At 44.8% G+C, this 15,276-nt stretch overlaps 2 protein-coding genes and 1 long non-coding RNA gene across 4 annotated transcripts in view; 2 read left to right on the forward strand and 1 right to left on the reverse strand.

Moving 5' to 3' along the window:
• The window catches only part of LOC132990650 (uncharacterized), a 270,244-nt gene that overhangs the window by 225,955 nt on the left and 29,013 nt on the right, over nucleotides 1-15,276 (reverse strand). The gene's annotated exons all lie outside the window — the stretch shown is intronic.
• The window catches only part of LOC132990656 (uncharacterized), a 316,893-nt gene that overhangs the window by 34,161 nt on the left and 267,456 nt on the right, over nucleotides 1-15,276 (forward strand). The window lies entirely within an intron of this gene.
• Nucleotides 1-15,276, forward strand: part of nfatc1 (nuclear factor of activated T cells 1) — a 52,522-nt gene that overhangs the window by 31,671 nt on the left and 5,575 nt on the right. The window contains exons 8-9 of the mRNA XM_061058998.1: nucleotides 2,039-2,171; nucleotides 8,958-9,575. Coding sequence (XP_060914981.1) covers nucleotides 2,039-2,171; nucleotides 8,958-9,575 — 751 coding nt within the window. The remainder of the gene's footprint in view (nucleotides 1-2,038; nucleotides 2,172-8,957; nucleotides 9,576-15,276) is intronic.

Consider the following 15,276-nt stretch of genomic DNA (forward strand, 5'->3'; position numbering starts at 1 on the left):
TCAATCACATTTTTTGCCTGTATGCTTACAGGAAACCATGGCGACCAGTGGTGTAGTGCGGGGTATATGGAGCATATCCACTGATTTTACAGTCTCCATAGAGTATACCCACTTCTAAATCTCCTCTGATTCACACCATTGATTGACTGATTCAGTAGGATGCTCCGTTTTCTTTCCCTTGATGGTGAAGAGATGACCCTCTCTACTCCGTCTCTGATTGGCTAGTACACACTGACCATTACATGTCACAGTTTATAGCAGAGGTATGTTTATCCTCTGCTGGACAGGTCGCTTAAAAAAACATTTTTGGGGGGGATTTAAGAGTATACCCACTTCTTTATTCACCACTACACCACTGATGGTGACTGATACCTAGCATGTGTTGTTGAAGTTTGAGCTGATTAGCTTTCTTCAGTCTGCAGAATTTTGAAAATGGCGAATGCATAAAATAGGATGCTGCCAGTTGAACAATCACCGGGCTTGTGGACGGCGTCGTGGTGATGACACGTAGTGACATTTTTGGGGAGATGCATGTCAGGTTACTTACTGTATGCTTCTTTGTAGATACAGGGTTACATGTGCTAGGGCGTAGATGTGACGCAGACGTTCAAATCCGCTTTTAACAGTCTGTGAATATTTGCTTTGGTGCTAAAATGTAAAAAAAAAAAAAAAAAAGCTTTTCTTTAGTGTGCTTTAAATAGTCTCATCTGACACCTACCCCCCTCAGTGGTTAAAGGCATTATAAGTCAGAATATAATAAAATATTTAGGTCATATAGAGTTGTCATTATTTCAGTCTGTGTCAACTGAATTATAAAAAAAACCTTCATCAAAGGAGCTTTAAAAGATGTTAATAATCCATTTCATGCAGAAGACATTTAGCCTGTAGGCAGTAAGAATGGTGGACGGCTTCCAGAGTATTATCTGATATTTTTCTAGGATTTTTTTTATGGATAAGAGAAGCCTAAAAGCCTCATCTGGCTTCACATGATTTTACGACTGCAGTGATTTAATAAAACGTGTGTCAGCTCTCACCTGTGCATGTCGGGGTCACTCGTTCTCTGAAGCACACTATGGTAGACAGATGACTTCCTCCTGGGCTACCGAGCAGCACCTCGAACTCTGATGTGCTGTATATATTCACACACATGTACAGCAACACACACACACACATGTACAGAAACACACACACGTGGATCTGATGTGGCCACAGACTGAACCTGGTAGCTGCTGGCCTTCAGCCGTTCTCAGACAGCAGGAAACTCTGCTGGGGAAATAAACTATCTGCGCGGCCCCGGATCCAATTTATTAACATCAGCTGAGGTACTTACTGTGCAAACAACCACGGCTCTCTATCACCTCGCTCCGCCGTCTCTTTGTGGCTCTCTCTCTCTCTTGTTTGGGATTACAACCAGATTTTCTAGATTTTATTCTCTGCCCAGAAAAACAGACACACCTTCAGGCGAGGGATACAAAGGAACGAAAGGAAAACAAGAACCAAGACCAAGAAATAAAACCAAAACAACAAAGGAAAACAATTTTTAAAAAATGCATCACATTTCTCCATCTTAAAACTCAAAGCATTACGTCTGTATCGGTGTTTAACAAAAACACTGTCAGTGCTCTGACCCCGACGGTTCATTTAAAGATCCAACTTGATTTTATAAAGCAATGTAGAACTAAAAGAAATATTAAATCACATTCCTGTCGTCCTGAAGCTGTGAATTATACATGTGACCTTTAAAAATATACACATAAAACACAGTTAAAGAAAACATAAAGGTACAAAATCTGGCATCAATATGATAGAAGAATTAGAACAACTTCATGAATTTGAAATCTTAAAACAGAATAGAAAGTAAGTAAGGTGAGGAATGATACTGCAACTTCAAAGACAAACGTTACCTTAAATAAAAGGTCAAAGTTTGAAACATTGCACTGGTGTAACTTTGTTCATACATACTATGAAATCAGAGTCTGTACATGAATCTGTTGGTCAATTTTAGTAAAGTTTTCCATTTTTTTGCTCTTCTTTGCAGAATTCACTGCTCGTTGAAATTCCTCCGTATCGAAACCAAAGACTCTCCACTCCGGTCCACGTGAACTTCTACGTCTGCAACGGCAAGAGGAAAAGAAGCCAGTACCAGCGCTTCACCTACGTCCCTGCTAATGGTAAACAAAGCTCTGCGCCTCTGACATCATTATGGAGTTTTTCTGAACAGAGAGAGATGAAGTGTCCTGCAGAGGAGTCACTGAACTGTAGCTCCTCCCTGATATTTGTTTTCATCAAATTACATCAAACTAAACATTTTGAACTCCTCACCACTCTGCGACCTTTCTCCTTCGATATGAATGTCACAGAGGCGTGATTGGGGGGGGGGGACGAGGTGTTCCTACCTTTGGGGTGAGCTGTCTGTGTTAACACCAGCAGCCGCTTCTATCACACACACTTTCTACTGCCAGCCCAGTGAATTGTCTTTGTGAAGTCGGGGTGATATTCTGTAAGAACTCCGCAGGAAATTCTCAGGAATATTCACAGCAAGAGGATGGGAGGGGGTTGGTAACGTTGGTGACATGACCATAGACTGTATGCAGCCTTTTTTCTCCCTCCACTCACTTTTATTGGCATTGTGCATGTGTCAAAGGAAAGGTAGCATTGATTTAAAGGCTCATTGTAGCGTCTCTCTCTGAACAACCAACTCAGAAAGACTTCATGAACAGTATAACTTTCCAGACATTTTCAGTAGTTGCATGTGTGGAAAACGTCTGAAGAATTACAATCTGAGCCTCACTTTGATCGGTTGCAGTTTCCCCAAAGGATTATATCGCAGCAGTTCCAGCTTCTCCGCTGCAGGATGAAGCAATCACAAAACTTTTGTACATTTGGTCATTTTGATCTCAAAATATATCAAAGTAGTTCCCCAGTTTTCAGAGAACATACTTTTCTTGGCGCAGTTTAACCTAGCCGGTACATCGAGCAGAGGCTGCCGTCCCTGAAGCGGGCGACCAGGGTTCGAATCCCACCCTCAGCACTTTGCTGCATATTATCCATCACTCTTTCCTACACTATCCACTGTTGTTCTCTGTCCCCTTGTGGGAACAATAAAGATACCGTTGACCTTTGACCTTTGACGGCATAAAAGCCCAAAAAATTATCTAAAAGAAAAAAATGCTGCTTTCTCTTTAACTTTTATAATTCAGGATTTAGATCAGGTTAAAGATTGTCTTCAGGTTTATTATATCAAGAGAGGGGTCATGATGTCAGCAGGGGTGCCATCCAATCACAGCAGTCGAACGTAAACTATACAGTCTAGCAGACACCGTGTTTTGTTACATTTTGGCCTTTGAGGGTATTTTGTCGAAAACCACTATCACCTGTTTGATTGACAGGTGATGTTCATGCAGATTTATCACCCAAACAGGAAACTACCCTTCAAACCCCTTTGCACATCCTTTCATATTCTGCCTCTCTAACTTCCCCGTCATCACTTCTCCACCCTGTGCCGTCTCTTTCCTTCATATCCTGACTAATGAGAAACATTTTAACCAGCGTTAAAAACCAGAGTTCACATCTGAAGAGGAGAATAAAAACAGTTTGTTTTTCCTTTTGTCTTAGCGGTTTTCTAGGGAGGAACAAAGCAACTCTATTATTCCTCCACAGTAAAAAAAATACATCTATAAAATCTGTTCTTTTCCGTACCTGTAGCTGCGTGAAGGCAGCGCTGAGTGGACAGCAGCAGGGCGGGGAGACGAGCATGGGAAAAGCAAGTTATTTGAATAGAGGACCTACTGCCAAGCTAAATATAAACACTGACCGAGCAAATGAAAAGTAAAAACCGCTGTTAATTGCGTTTTGGGCTCAGAGCACAAAATCCAGTGGGTGGTTCAAAGCTGTGATTCAAGCGAGCGGGGCCCAGCCCTGTACGTGGGCGAGCGGAGTGCCCCGCTGTGAAAGTGGAGCATTGTCCTCTGGATGCAGAGAGGGTGTGGGGAGGGGGGGGAGACGGGGGGGACGGGGGGACAGCTCGTCTGGTCAGAACCTCGTGAAAAAGTGAGAGTCAGAAAAGTTCAATGAAGATTTAAGATCTGCAAGTCTTTGAGAAAAGTTCATAACCAATGAGAAGACAGAAAAAACATCTAAACCATTCTCTGTTTTTCAATGTGTAAAGCTGAATGTGTCTTTTTTTTTTTCTTTTTAATGAAGGAACTTTATTAAAAGAGCTAAAGCTGAAGAACTTGAATTGTTCCAGCAGCTCCTGGGGGAAATAAATAGTTTTTTGGGGGAAGATATCGTACACTGAGGAAGAAGATATGCCCGCTCAAATACCACAATAAAGTAATAACACAAAGAACCGATATGTAAAAACATTAAAGACAAATACCAAAACCAAACAGCAGTTTTAATTCACTTAAGATTAGATATATTTATATGTTTTATACAGATGTTTATCCAAGCAAAATACTTATTGAAACAGGCTAGAGGTTAAGCTGCCACTTGTTGAAGAAACTGTAAAAGGTTAGATTTTTCATTAAATATATCAAGTTTAAAAAAAAAAGGAAAGAAAGGTAACGTGCTTTAACACAATTATTCTAATGATAAAAAAATAAATGAAGGAGAGACTTTTTTTCAGATGAGAAATAAAGACTGCTGATGATAATAACACTCAAGATGAAAAGGCAACAAAAAGATGGAAACTGAAAAAGGGCTTTTCTTTGCAGCAGCGTCAGCAGGTGTTACAACATCTGATTCAAGAACGACAGATTTATTTTGGGACATACATCACGCACGGCTGATTTCACACTCCGGAAACCCACCCAACTTCTATCTTCTGTTGCTACACAAACATTTGCACTTCTCCTGGTTTCTTTCTGTGCGTCTGCATCTGCCTGCCTATCCTCCGCGGGCGGAGCAGACGCACTTCCTCCCAAACAAGCCTTAAAATAGTGGAGCACGAGCTATTTTAGTTCTGCGGTCGGTGTAACCATCTCCTCGCAGTTCCTCTTTCACAGCTGAAGCCTCGCTAAAGCGTGACACATCCACGTTTCACTCTCGACTTTAATTAGCAACTTACTTTTGACGCGTAAATCCTGCTAGATTAAAAACATCTTTTTTTCTGAAGTTTTCCCAGAGCTGGATTCTAAGTTTTTAAAAATACAAACCAGTTTAACTCTCTAGTAGCACGGTAAAGTTTCTCTCTCCTCTCAGACATGAGCATGCTACAGTAGATTAAGAAGAAGGCACATTACACCACAGGGAATATTAAGATTACAACATGTACAAGAGGGAGCAATTAGTGATGTTTCGATCGCCAACAAGCCGGCTCAGCAGCACTAAATCACTTCTATCAATTGTCTTCGAGTATGGGGAGTGTGTTATGATTCTCTCTTATTTTGAAGAGTTCAGGGGAAGCGTATCTTGATGGACAATTATCCCCTATCAAAAAATGCTTATAGAGTCACTTTAAACAACTCTACTCGCCGCATCTGCACTTTAAGAAAACTGGAATCCCGATTTACAACTCTTTGATAAAACATGTTTTTTTTAATATTTTAGAGGGAAGCGTGACGCTCCATGTCCCGCACAGAGCAGTATGGAAGCACATCTCGATGGGTAGCGGTCTTTGATAGAACACCGGCTTCTCGTACGCGAAGGATGGGAGCCAGCTCCTGTTTGAGATCCTTTTTCTCGTGTTGTTTAACACACAACAGAATAAAGGGAGGATCTTCTCTCCACAACACTCTGACACCAAGTGCTCCCGATTAGAGTTTGTATTAAAATGTCATTCATACAGCAGGCATGAACATGATCACAGCCTGCTTACAGTTTTGGTGTCTCTAGCTCATTTCTTCACTCTACAGATGAGTTGTAAGGCTAAGAGCGATGCATAAATAAGTGTATTAAGGGGGCGTGTTTGATTTGACTTGAGTGTTGGAATATACTAGCGATAGATGACAGGCTTGAAAGGCGTTTTTCAGCAACCAAGATATTCATTATGCTGCCTGCATCAGACAAGAAAAAAAATTAAACATTTCTGATTTTAGTAAAGAACATCCGGGATTGCATCATTCAATTATTCAGAAACGAAAGGGTCTAACATGTCTTACATTTAGGGAGGAGGAGGAGGGGGGGGTCACTGAGGAAGGAGAGAGAAACAGGGAGGGTGTCAGCTGTCTTTCTTCTTACCTCGGTCTCGAATAGCCAGATATTAGTGTGAATCAGCATTTCCAATGTGTTCGACCGCCGTTAAGGGGCTTCTTAATGCCTCTTCAGAAACCAACGAGTGATGTCACTGGCACTACGTCCATGAATATTCCTTCGGCAATTATCTGGAGTGGCAACACGTGTTAAAATCAGATCCTCTTTCAATCCTAGTCGATTCTAAATAAGTGCGAAAACAACGTTCAGAAAACTCAAATCTGAAAAACATCTCGGTGGAATAAGAATATGAATCGTAGGAGGTAGAATAAAGTCTGAGAAAATGTGTCTGCATCAGCTTTGATTTCAAGCACATGCGTCATATTGTGATCGAAACCAGCTTTCGCACAAAGGAAAGAAGGACGAGATCCAGTTTGGTGATGAAGCTCAGGGTCGGAGCCTCGCTCTCGTCTGCTTGTATCTGGACTGAAACGCTTGTTATAAAAGATGGATGTCGTGTCAGGAGCAGCGACAGATTGACAGTCCACATTTTCAATCTCGATGTTCTTCACTGGAATCTCATTTGAACCCAGCAGACCTCGCATGTACGCCTTGAGTTAATAAACAGCTTTAGTGTTTCTTTGTCTTCTTGAGAAAGCCGTCATTTATTCAAAATGGCCGACCCCCGCTGTGTTTGAAGCTGTTGTAATAGCAACATGTTTCATATCGCACATTTAGTGGATATTAGCACCAGAGCAGGATCCAAAGAAAACAAGCATTTCATTATAGAAGCAGCTGGAAGTTTCTCGTGTTGATGACTCATCCGCTTTTTTTCTTCTGCTTTTTGTGAATATTTTGAACGAGGAGGCTGAAACACAAAACTCTCATTGATGAGAGAGTTTGTTTGGCAGCAGGTTTCCTAACCGCTCACTCACTCACTCCCTCACTCACTCACTCACTCACTCCCTCCCTCACTCGCTGACTCGCTCACTCACTCACTCACTCACTCACTCACTCGTTCACTCTCTCACTCACTCACTCACTCACTCACTCTCTCACTCACTCTCTCGCTCACTCTCTCACTCACTCACTCACTCACTCACTCACTCACTGACTCGCTCACTCGCTGACTCGCTCACTCGCTGACTCGCTCACTCACTCACTCACTCACTCACTCACTCACTCACTCCCTCACTCGCTCACTCGCTGACTCGCTCACTCGCTCCCTCACTCCCTCGCTCACTCACTCACTCGCTCCCTCACTCACTCACTCCCTCGCTCACTCACTCACTCGTTCACTCCCTCGCTCACTCCCTCACTCCCTCACTCCCTCGCTCACTCCCTCACTCACTCACTCACTCATTCCCTCACTCACTCACTCCCTCGCTCACTCACTCACTCCCTCACTCACTCATTCCCTCACTCACTCACTCCCTCACTCACTCACTCCTTCCCTCACTCACTCGCTCACTCACTCGCTCACTCGCTCCCTCACTCACTCCCTCACTCCCTCACTCCCTCACTCACTCACTCACTCGCTCGCTCACTCACTCCCTCACTCACTCACTCACTCCTTCCCTCACTCACTCCCTCCCTCACTCATTCACTCACTCACTCACTCCTTCTCTCACTTACTCACTTACTCACTCACTCACTCACTCACTCACTCACTCACTCACTCCTTCCCTCCCTCACTCACTCACTCACTCCCTCACTCCTTCCCTCACTCAGTCACTCACTCCCTCCCTCCCTCACTCACTCCCTCACTCACTCACTCACTCGCTCGCTCGCTCGCTCGCTCACTCACTCACTCACTCACTCACTCCCTCCCTCACTCGCTGACTCGCTCACTCACTCCCTCGCTCACTCCCTCGCTCACTCACTCACTCACTCACTCCCTCACTCACTCACTCGCTCACTCCCTCACTCACTCACTCATTCCCTCACTCACTCACTCCCTCGCTCACTCCCTCACTCACTCCTTCACTCCTTCCCTCCCTCACTCACTCACTCACTCACTCCCTCCCTCCCTCTCTCACTCACTCACTCGCTCGCTCGCTCACTCACTCACTCACTCCCTCGCTCACTCACTCACTCCCTCCCTCACTCGCTGACTCGCTCACTCACTCCCTCGCTCACTCCCTCGCTCACTCACTCACTCACTCACTCCCTCGCTCACTCACTCCCTCGCTCACTCCCTCACTCACTCACTCATTCCCTCACTCACTCCCTCACTCACTCACTCCCTCGCTCACTCCCTCACTCCTTCACTCCTTCCCTCCCTCACTCACTCACTCCCTCACTCCTTCCCTCACTCACTCACTCACTCACTCACTCCTTCCCTCCCTCACTCACTCACTCACTCACTCCTTCTCTCACTCACTCACTCACTCACTCACTCACTCCTTCACTCCTTCACTCCCTCACTCACTCACTCACTCACTCACTCACTCCCTCACTCCTTCCCTCACTCACTCACTCACTCCCTCCCTCACCCACTCACTCCCTCACTCACTCACTCCCTCACTTACTCACTCACTCACTCACTCACTCCCTCACTCCTTCCCTCACTCACTCACTCACTCACTCACTCCCTCACTCCTTCTCTCACTCCCTCCCTCCCTCACTCACTCACTCCTTCTCTCACTCACTCACTCACTCACTCACTCACTCCCTCACTCCTTCTCTCACTCCCTCCCTCCCTCACTCACTCACTCCTTCTCTCACTCACTCACTCACTCACTCACTCACTCCCTCTGCTGCAGAACAGTTGGATTCCGTGTTTTATAATTTATCTTCTTCTTCTTCTTTTCCTCTCTTAGTTCCCACAATAAAGACGGAGCCACATGACGACTTCGACGCCCCTCTGGTGTGCGGCCAGCACGCCCCCGGTCTTTCCTTGCTCCAAAAGCCATACTTCTCCCCTCAGGTCGTGACCCCGATGGTGCCCTCGGACCCCAGGCCATGTGTGGTGGGCGGGGCTTACTCTCTCAGCCAGCAAAGATTGGCAGCCAAGCCTTCTCCGCTGCCCTCCCCATCCTCTCCTAGCACCAGCCCCAAACTGCACGACCTGTCTCCGCCTCTCTTCACAAAGTGCCTCCCCGCGGCCCCTGCGATCCAACCGTCCCCGATCCCGCACGTCTCCATCATCCAGGAGACACCCGGGCGCTTCCAGCCGCCAAGCCTCTACCCACCCAGCAGCTCCTCCTCCTGCTCCTCCCCGGCCTCACCCTCAACTCCAACTGACGCCCCCTTTTCCCCGCCGCTCAGCATGACGGCAGCTCCGCCTGTTAGCATCAGCACCAGCCCAGGAGCTCAGCAGCACCCCAAGGTGTCAGAGAGTGGGCGGGATGACCTGCAGGAGGAAGGCAGCCCCCCTGCTTTGGCTGTCAGCATCAAACAAGAACCACAGGAGCTGGACCAGATGTACCTGGATGATGGTGAGTGATTAACACCACATAAAGACGGACTTTAAATCAAGTAGTGAAGGAAATTCTGAGTCTCCTCAGTGATCAGATTATTTGGCTCAGCCTCCTGAAACGAGTCGGCCTCGTCTTTCTGCAAACAAGTCTTCATTTAGTACCAATAACAACCTCCTATTGTTCACTTAAAGGATCCGGCTACTATTAATGACCTCTATCCAGTCCATGGAAATAATTACAAAGGGAACATTCTGTCCAAGCCACTAACCGGTAAAGGATTTTTTTATTTTTTTCTGCCTTCCAGCATAAAATGACCCCAATTAATCTTCAGGTACAGAGGGGACTTTTGATCAATGTCATATGACTCACTGATTATTTCAGCAGGAGCTGAACTTTTGGCCTTTAAATCTCTGTTTCATGAATAGAAATACCTGCACATGGGGAGGGGGGGGGGATAACTGATAACTACAGAGCTCTGGTTCTGGAAGTAAATTTCCCGATTCAAAATGTTGCCGAATGTTAAATAATTTTCTGCCTGACAAATTTTTTTCTGTGCCCTTTTTTTCTGTGACAAAAAACGATCAAATGACCCGTTGTTTTATTGTCAAGTGATTCAGCACAGAAGTGGTTAACATCCTCGGCGTGCTCACTTTCATCACGTTAAACTAAATGATGTTACTGTTCAGGTCAGCAGATTGGGTTCACCAACACTTTGACACGTCTTACTTTTTTAATATCTCTTTATTCTCATACCTTTGGTACTTCTTTCCACTGCTGTCAGGTTTTTTTTTTTTTAATAATAAGGTCAAAGAAACCCGGTTGTAAACTTTTTAATACTTAAGGCTTTAAACCTAGAATGAGACTGAGACCGTCCAAACCCCTCTGATAAAATAACTGCAGCTTCTTTGTGAGCCCCGTTATTTATCTCCGAGAGAGCAGAGTTTTAGGAGGACAAACTTTATGATCTCACTGCTCTGGCCCTCGGCGCTCACCGCTGAGGTTCAGGGGGGGCCGTGCGGTCTGCGCTGCGGTGATTTGAAATAAATTGGATGAATGATCCTTCCTCTGTGCTTGAAAAAACATTCCCTGGCTGTGTGCAAATAGATGAAGCAACACTAACCAGCGGTTATCAGTGGACGGAGCAGCGGGGGCTTTGATCTGAAACCAGAGCTCCCCGCTGAATCGTCTGCTCCGGTTTCCTGACGACGGCGAGTGAGACGCTGTTGTTGGGCCGTGGACCGCAGGACTCAGACTGTTCCCATGCCACTTCCTCTGAACGGTCTGGGTAATTACATTAACACTTGTTAGCGCTGTCTGCACGGATATTTTGCTCTTTAAGAGTGAGATTTGATTGGTTGTTATGCTCTCAGTGGTGCCGCCACTGCTCATGCCTCTTGAGGACTTTAAGTTTAAACCAGGGGTAGTTAAAGTGTGGGGGGGGGGGAGTATATCGACTCCTATATGGATATTTCTTTGGATCTGGGTGCACCAATTACACTTGTTTTCATTGGCAGATTGAGGGGATATTCATAAAGCATTCCCAGATTTAATGTGGCTTCTCACGTCATGAAAAACTTTGGCAGCGTTCGATATGACTTCTTCTCTTTATGGTCGAGCTCAGGTGTGGCGTTTCTGCAATTATACGTGGGCCAAGATCGTTAAAACTCAAAGTAAGACACCTGAGGTTTTTAGGGAGACATGGACTCTCATTAACAGAATTTAGTGAAAGTATGACTGTGTGTGTGTTTGTGGGCTGTCACTTAGTGTGAATATATTTCAAATGACTGACGGACGTAAAGGATAATCGTTACATTTTTATGTTTTTAATGTAGAGCAATTTAATTTATTATTAAAACAATTTGACCCACGTGAATAATTGAACAGATTCATTTAAACCACTTATCCAGTCAACTTCTTATCACAAACCTCTCTCACGAACAGGGCCGTGTCCGGACTCTTTCTGACTGGGGCGGCCCGTTTGGGGCACCAACTCACACAGGGGGGGGCATGACTCACATTTTCCAGATTTCCATTTCTTTCTCCCATTATCATATCGAGTACATCTTACTAACTGCTAACTTTAAGGTGTGTTCTGTTTTTTCCTGTGTCCCATTTTTTTTTTTTTACAACCCATAAAGTTGGAAACATAGAACTCTTCCATGCTTAGACTCAAAAAGACAAAGTATCAACATAAGTCACAGCAGAAAGTACCAACAAGAGAAACGTGCAACAAAAAAATTCACAAAAGCAAAAAGCAGCACATCCCTTTAAATTAATTAGAACATAAATCCCGCCTCTGACTGTGCAGAGAGCCAATCATAAGCTGCCTTGCCAGTTAAGGGGAGATATTTACGCCCCCCTCTGTCCGCAATGTGAAACGCACCTAGGCGGTATTATCGGCCACAGTCGCGCCACCGCACTTCTGCAACATCGTAAAATCTCTCACTTTCACACCAATTTCCCACTTTTACGAATGCAGCATTCTGATGGCAGAGCTTTGTTACTCTTGTGTAAATGTAATCCACAGAGAGCTATCGTTGAGCACGATAGGGTGGCCAACCAGACTTCAGAGAGTCTGATTTTTTTAACTAGATTTTGTAGTTGCCCTTTCTCCATCATCAGAGTGGATATATTTTGTTGTTTCAGCCCTCTCGTATTCACCATGATCCCCTGCTGTTACACTTTTATTTTTTTTGAAACAGTCCCCCTGAGAGGTTACGAACATGTCTGCTCATGGAAAGTCTGAGCAGTGTTGTCTGGCCCCCGAGCCGGAGCTCCAGCTATAGGCTGCAGGGAGCACGGTCTGAACTCCAGGACTTGCTGAGGGAGATGGAGGCCGGCCACGCTGCCATAAAACCTGCTGACTGCAGAGGTTTGCATGCTTCCCTTTGGCTCACAGAGCGAGAGAGTCTGGAGGACACGGCCAAAGCCATACGTTATGCTGCTCGAGCAGTGTGCTGAAGACTTTGGTCGGCGGTGAGGTAACATGAGCAAAACGTGCATTTTGAAGTCAGATCCGAGCCAAGTAGCGTTACGAAAGGCTTTTTTTATGGTGCGTTGTGGCCTTGTTAGATGTCAGGACTGCACAATTGACGACCAGAGGCGGCAGGGGATCATGAGAAAAGTATTTGGTTGAACATGTGACTAAAACCTGGCTGGAGAACCAGTCCCATTTTATACTCAAAACTCACTTGCCACCTCAAGTTGGAATGAAAAATCAGATAATTAATGAAACGACACGATGCCTTTGGAAGGAATATACAGTATAATTGGCTTATTGCAAATCCATCGACATCCACATCTGCAAAGTCTCGCTTGTAGCCAGAAAAAGTCATTGAAGCATTTCTAAGCAAAAACACCAGCATGACGCAATTAAATTCAACAGCCAATTATAAATGTAATTAAAAACAACCTCCTGCTTTCCCGCCTTAGTTGAGCTGACGTGCAAGTTTTGACTTGTGCGTCCTCTTGGTTGAATAGATGTTTGCGTGAACATTAGAAACCCTTGACAATAAAAAGCAGCAAAGTCTGCAGCTGGAAAAATGACCCAACAATTCGATTTTTTTTTTTTTTTAAGTTTCATACAATACGGTTAAAACTGTTACACGTGGAGAAGCAACACAACAGCTGCAAAAATATATCCGAAGGGCCCCTCCAGCGTTAGCTAATTTACAGCCTCGAGACATCATATCCCAAATGCATAAGAAGCTCAGCACGCTGAAGAACATTTGTCAGGTCATATGTGCATGTTCGAGCTTTTTTAATGGTCATTTAACAGCATTGCACGGACAGGTGAACATTGCTATGATAACAATAGTCACTTGATCTTTTTCTTCATGGAAATAACAGCACATAGTTAATTCTGTAAAAGAGTCTGAGTTTGGTTATGTAGAGATACTTTGTGGTTAAATAAGTTAGTAAATGTTACAGATATCATCACTATCTGATGTTATGCAGGTACACATATTTGCAGATAATCCGTCAATGCATCGTTTTGTTTTCTTCTCGGACACATTCAGCTGTCTTCTGGGTTAAAGTCTAGAGCGAATGGGGGCGCTGGTGGCGCAGTGGTTAGTGTGCGCGCCCCATGTATGGCCCAGGTTTGAATCCAGCCTGTGGCTCCTTTTTCCGCATGACATTCCCTACTCTCTCTCTCTCTCCCTGATCTCCAGCTCTATCCACTGTCCTATCTCTCCATTAAAGGCACAAAAAGCCCAAAAATAAATTTTTAAAAGAGATTAAAGATTTTCAGATAATTTCTGAGAAGCATAACAGATTCTGAAGTCAGGCTGAAATGCATCATGTGCTGTGCAGCGTGCAGGGTGGCGCAAATGCTGATCACAAACCTGATCTGCTGCTCCCGACTGCTCGGAGAAATTTTAAATTTTGTACACCTACAAACACTCAGTGAGAGCAGAGCCACGAGCTGACTCCCCAACTTCAGGGCTTTCTTTTCCAGATTGTGCCTGTACAGACTCTCCCACAGCGTCTGAAATCACCATGGCAACCGCAGGCACGCCTTTTTGACCTGTCTTCCCCCTCCTATCACGAAAGAAATGAATAGTTGACGGGAAATGGTTAGTTCGCTTGTGTTTGACGCTCTGGTTTGTTTGTGTGAAAGAAAGCAAAGAGTGTTTTTTGACTTCTACTTCCATCTCTGGGAGTTTTCAAAAGGAAACTTTATTGACAAATGTCAACAGGCGTTTTCACACCGCAGGAACTTTTTCATAGTTCTAGGAACTGTTGGAACCCTCCCTCTTTTTTATTGGTTCAGCACCACTGGGAAATACAACCAGGGTTAAAAAAAAAATCTGTCTAAATCTGTGGTGAACTGGGGGACGGCTCTGTGGGACTGACTTGCAGTGAGGCAGTAGGAGCCTCAAGAACATTTCACGGCTTGAGGCCTGGATTTGACGTGGTGGTAAACAGAGACGGTGGGTTAAAGGCACAGTATGTTAATTCCGCCACCAGGGGGCTGTCAATCAAAACAATTACAAAAGATGGTGTTGTGGCTGTAACAACCGGTGTTTCCACGGCAACGATACATATGACGTGTCCTCCACAACAAGACACGTCCCGTTACAACTTTAAAATTAAGGATTTATCTTGGCTTTGATAACTGTTTCAGCAAATGTAAATACTCAACATAAAATGTGTATAACATTTTTTATGAATTTTGATATTTTGATGTAAACATTCTAATAAAATTCTACATATTGTATTTGTATTGTATCGTTTAAATGAGGAAGGGGTTGGTGGTGTGGTTGAATATCACCTGATCAGTTCCTCTGTATTATTGTGTTATTACAGACCGGATCACGTTGATACGTTTCAGCCCTTAATGAGGCTAACAGTGCTGTCGTCTTAAATTGTTTGGGAGTTCCTCGTCTGTCGGGGATTTCCTGGCTGGGGGGCGCCGAGCTGTATCAGACCGCTCCAGCTGCCGTCAACAGGAAACTAGTTCCTGGTTTACTTCATGTCAAACCCAACCCTCCTTAGTTTGAATAACTGTTAACCTACTAACACCGCAGCTAACAGTCATGTGTTCGTTTTAGTTACCACAACTTATTTGTCACTGTTTGAAATGTGGAGCTAGACTTGGGACAAAAGAGGGAGGGGGGGCTTGCTCAAGGGCACCTCGGCAGTGCTCAGGAAGTGAACTGGCACCTCCCCAGATACCAGACCGATTTCCCGACTTGATCCGCATCAGGACGCCTCC

Source organism: Labrus mixtus, chromosome 16 (assembly GCF_963584025.1).
Source record: "Labrus mixtus chromosome 16, fLabMix1.1, whole genome shotgun sequence".
Taxonomy (NCBI): Eukaryota; Metazoa; Chordata; class Actinopteri; order Labriformes; family Labridae; genus Labrus; species Labrus mixtus.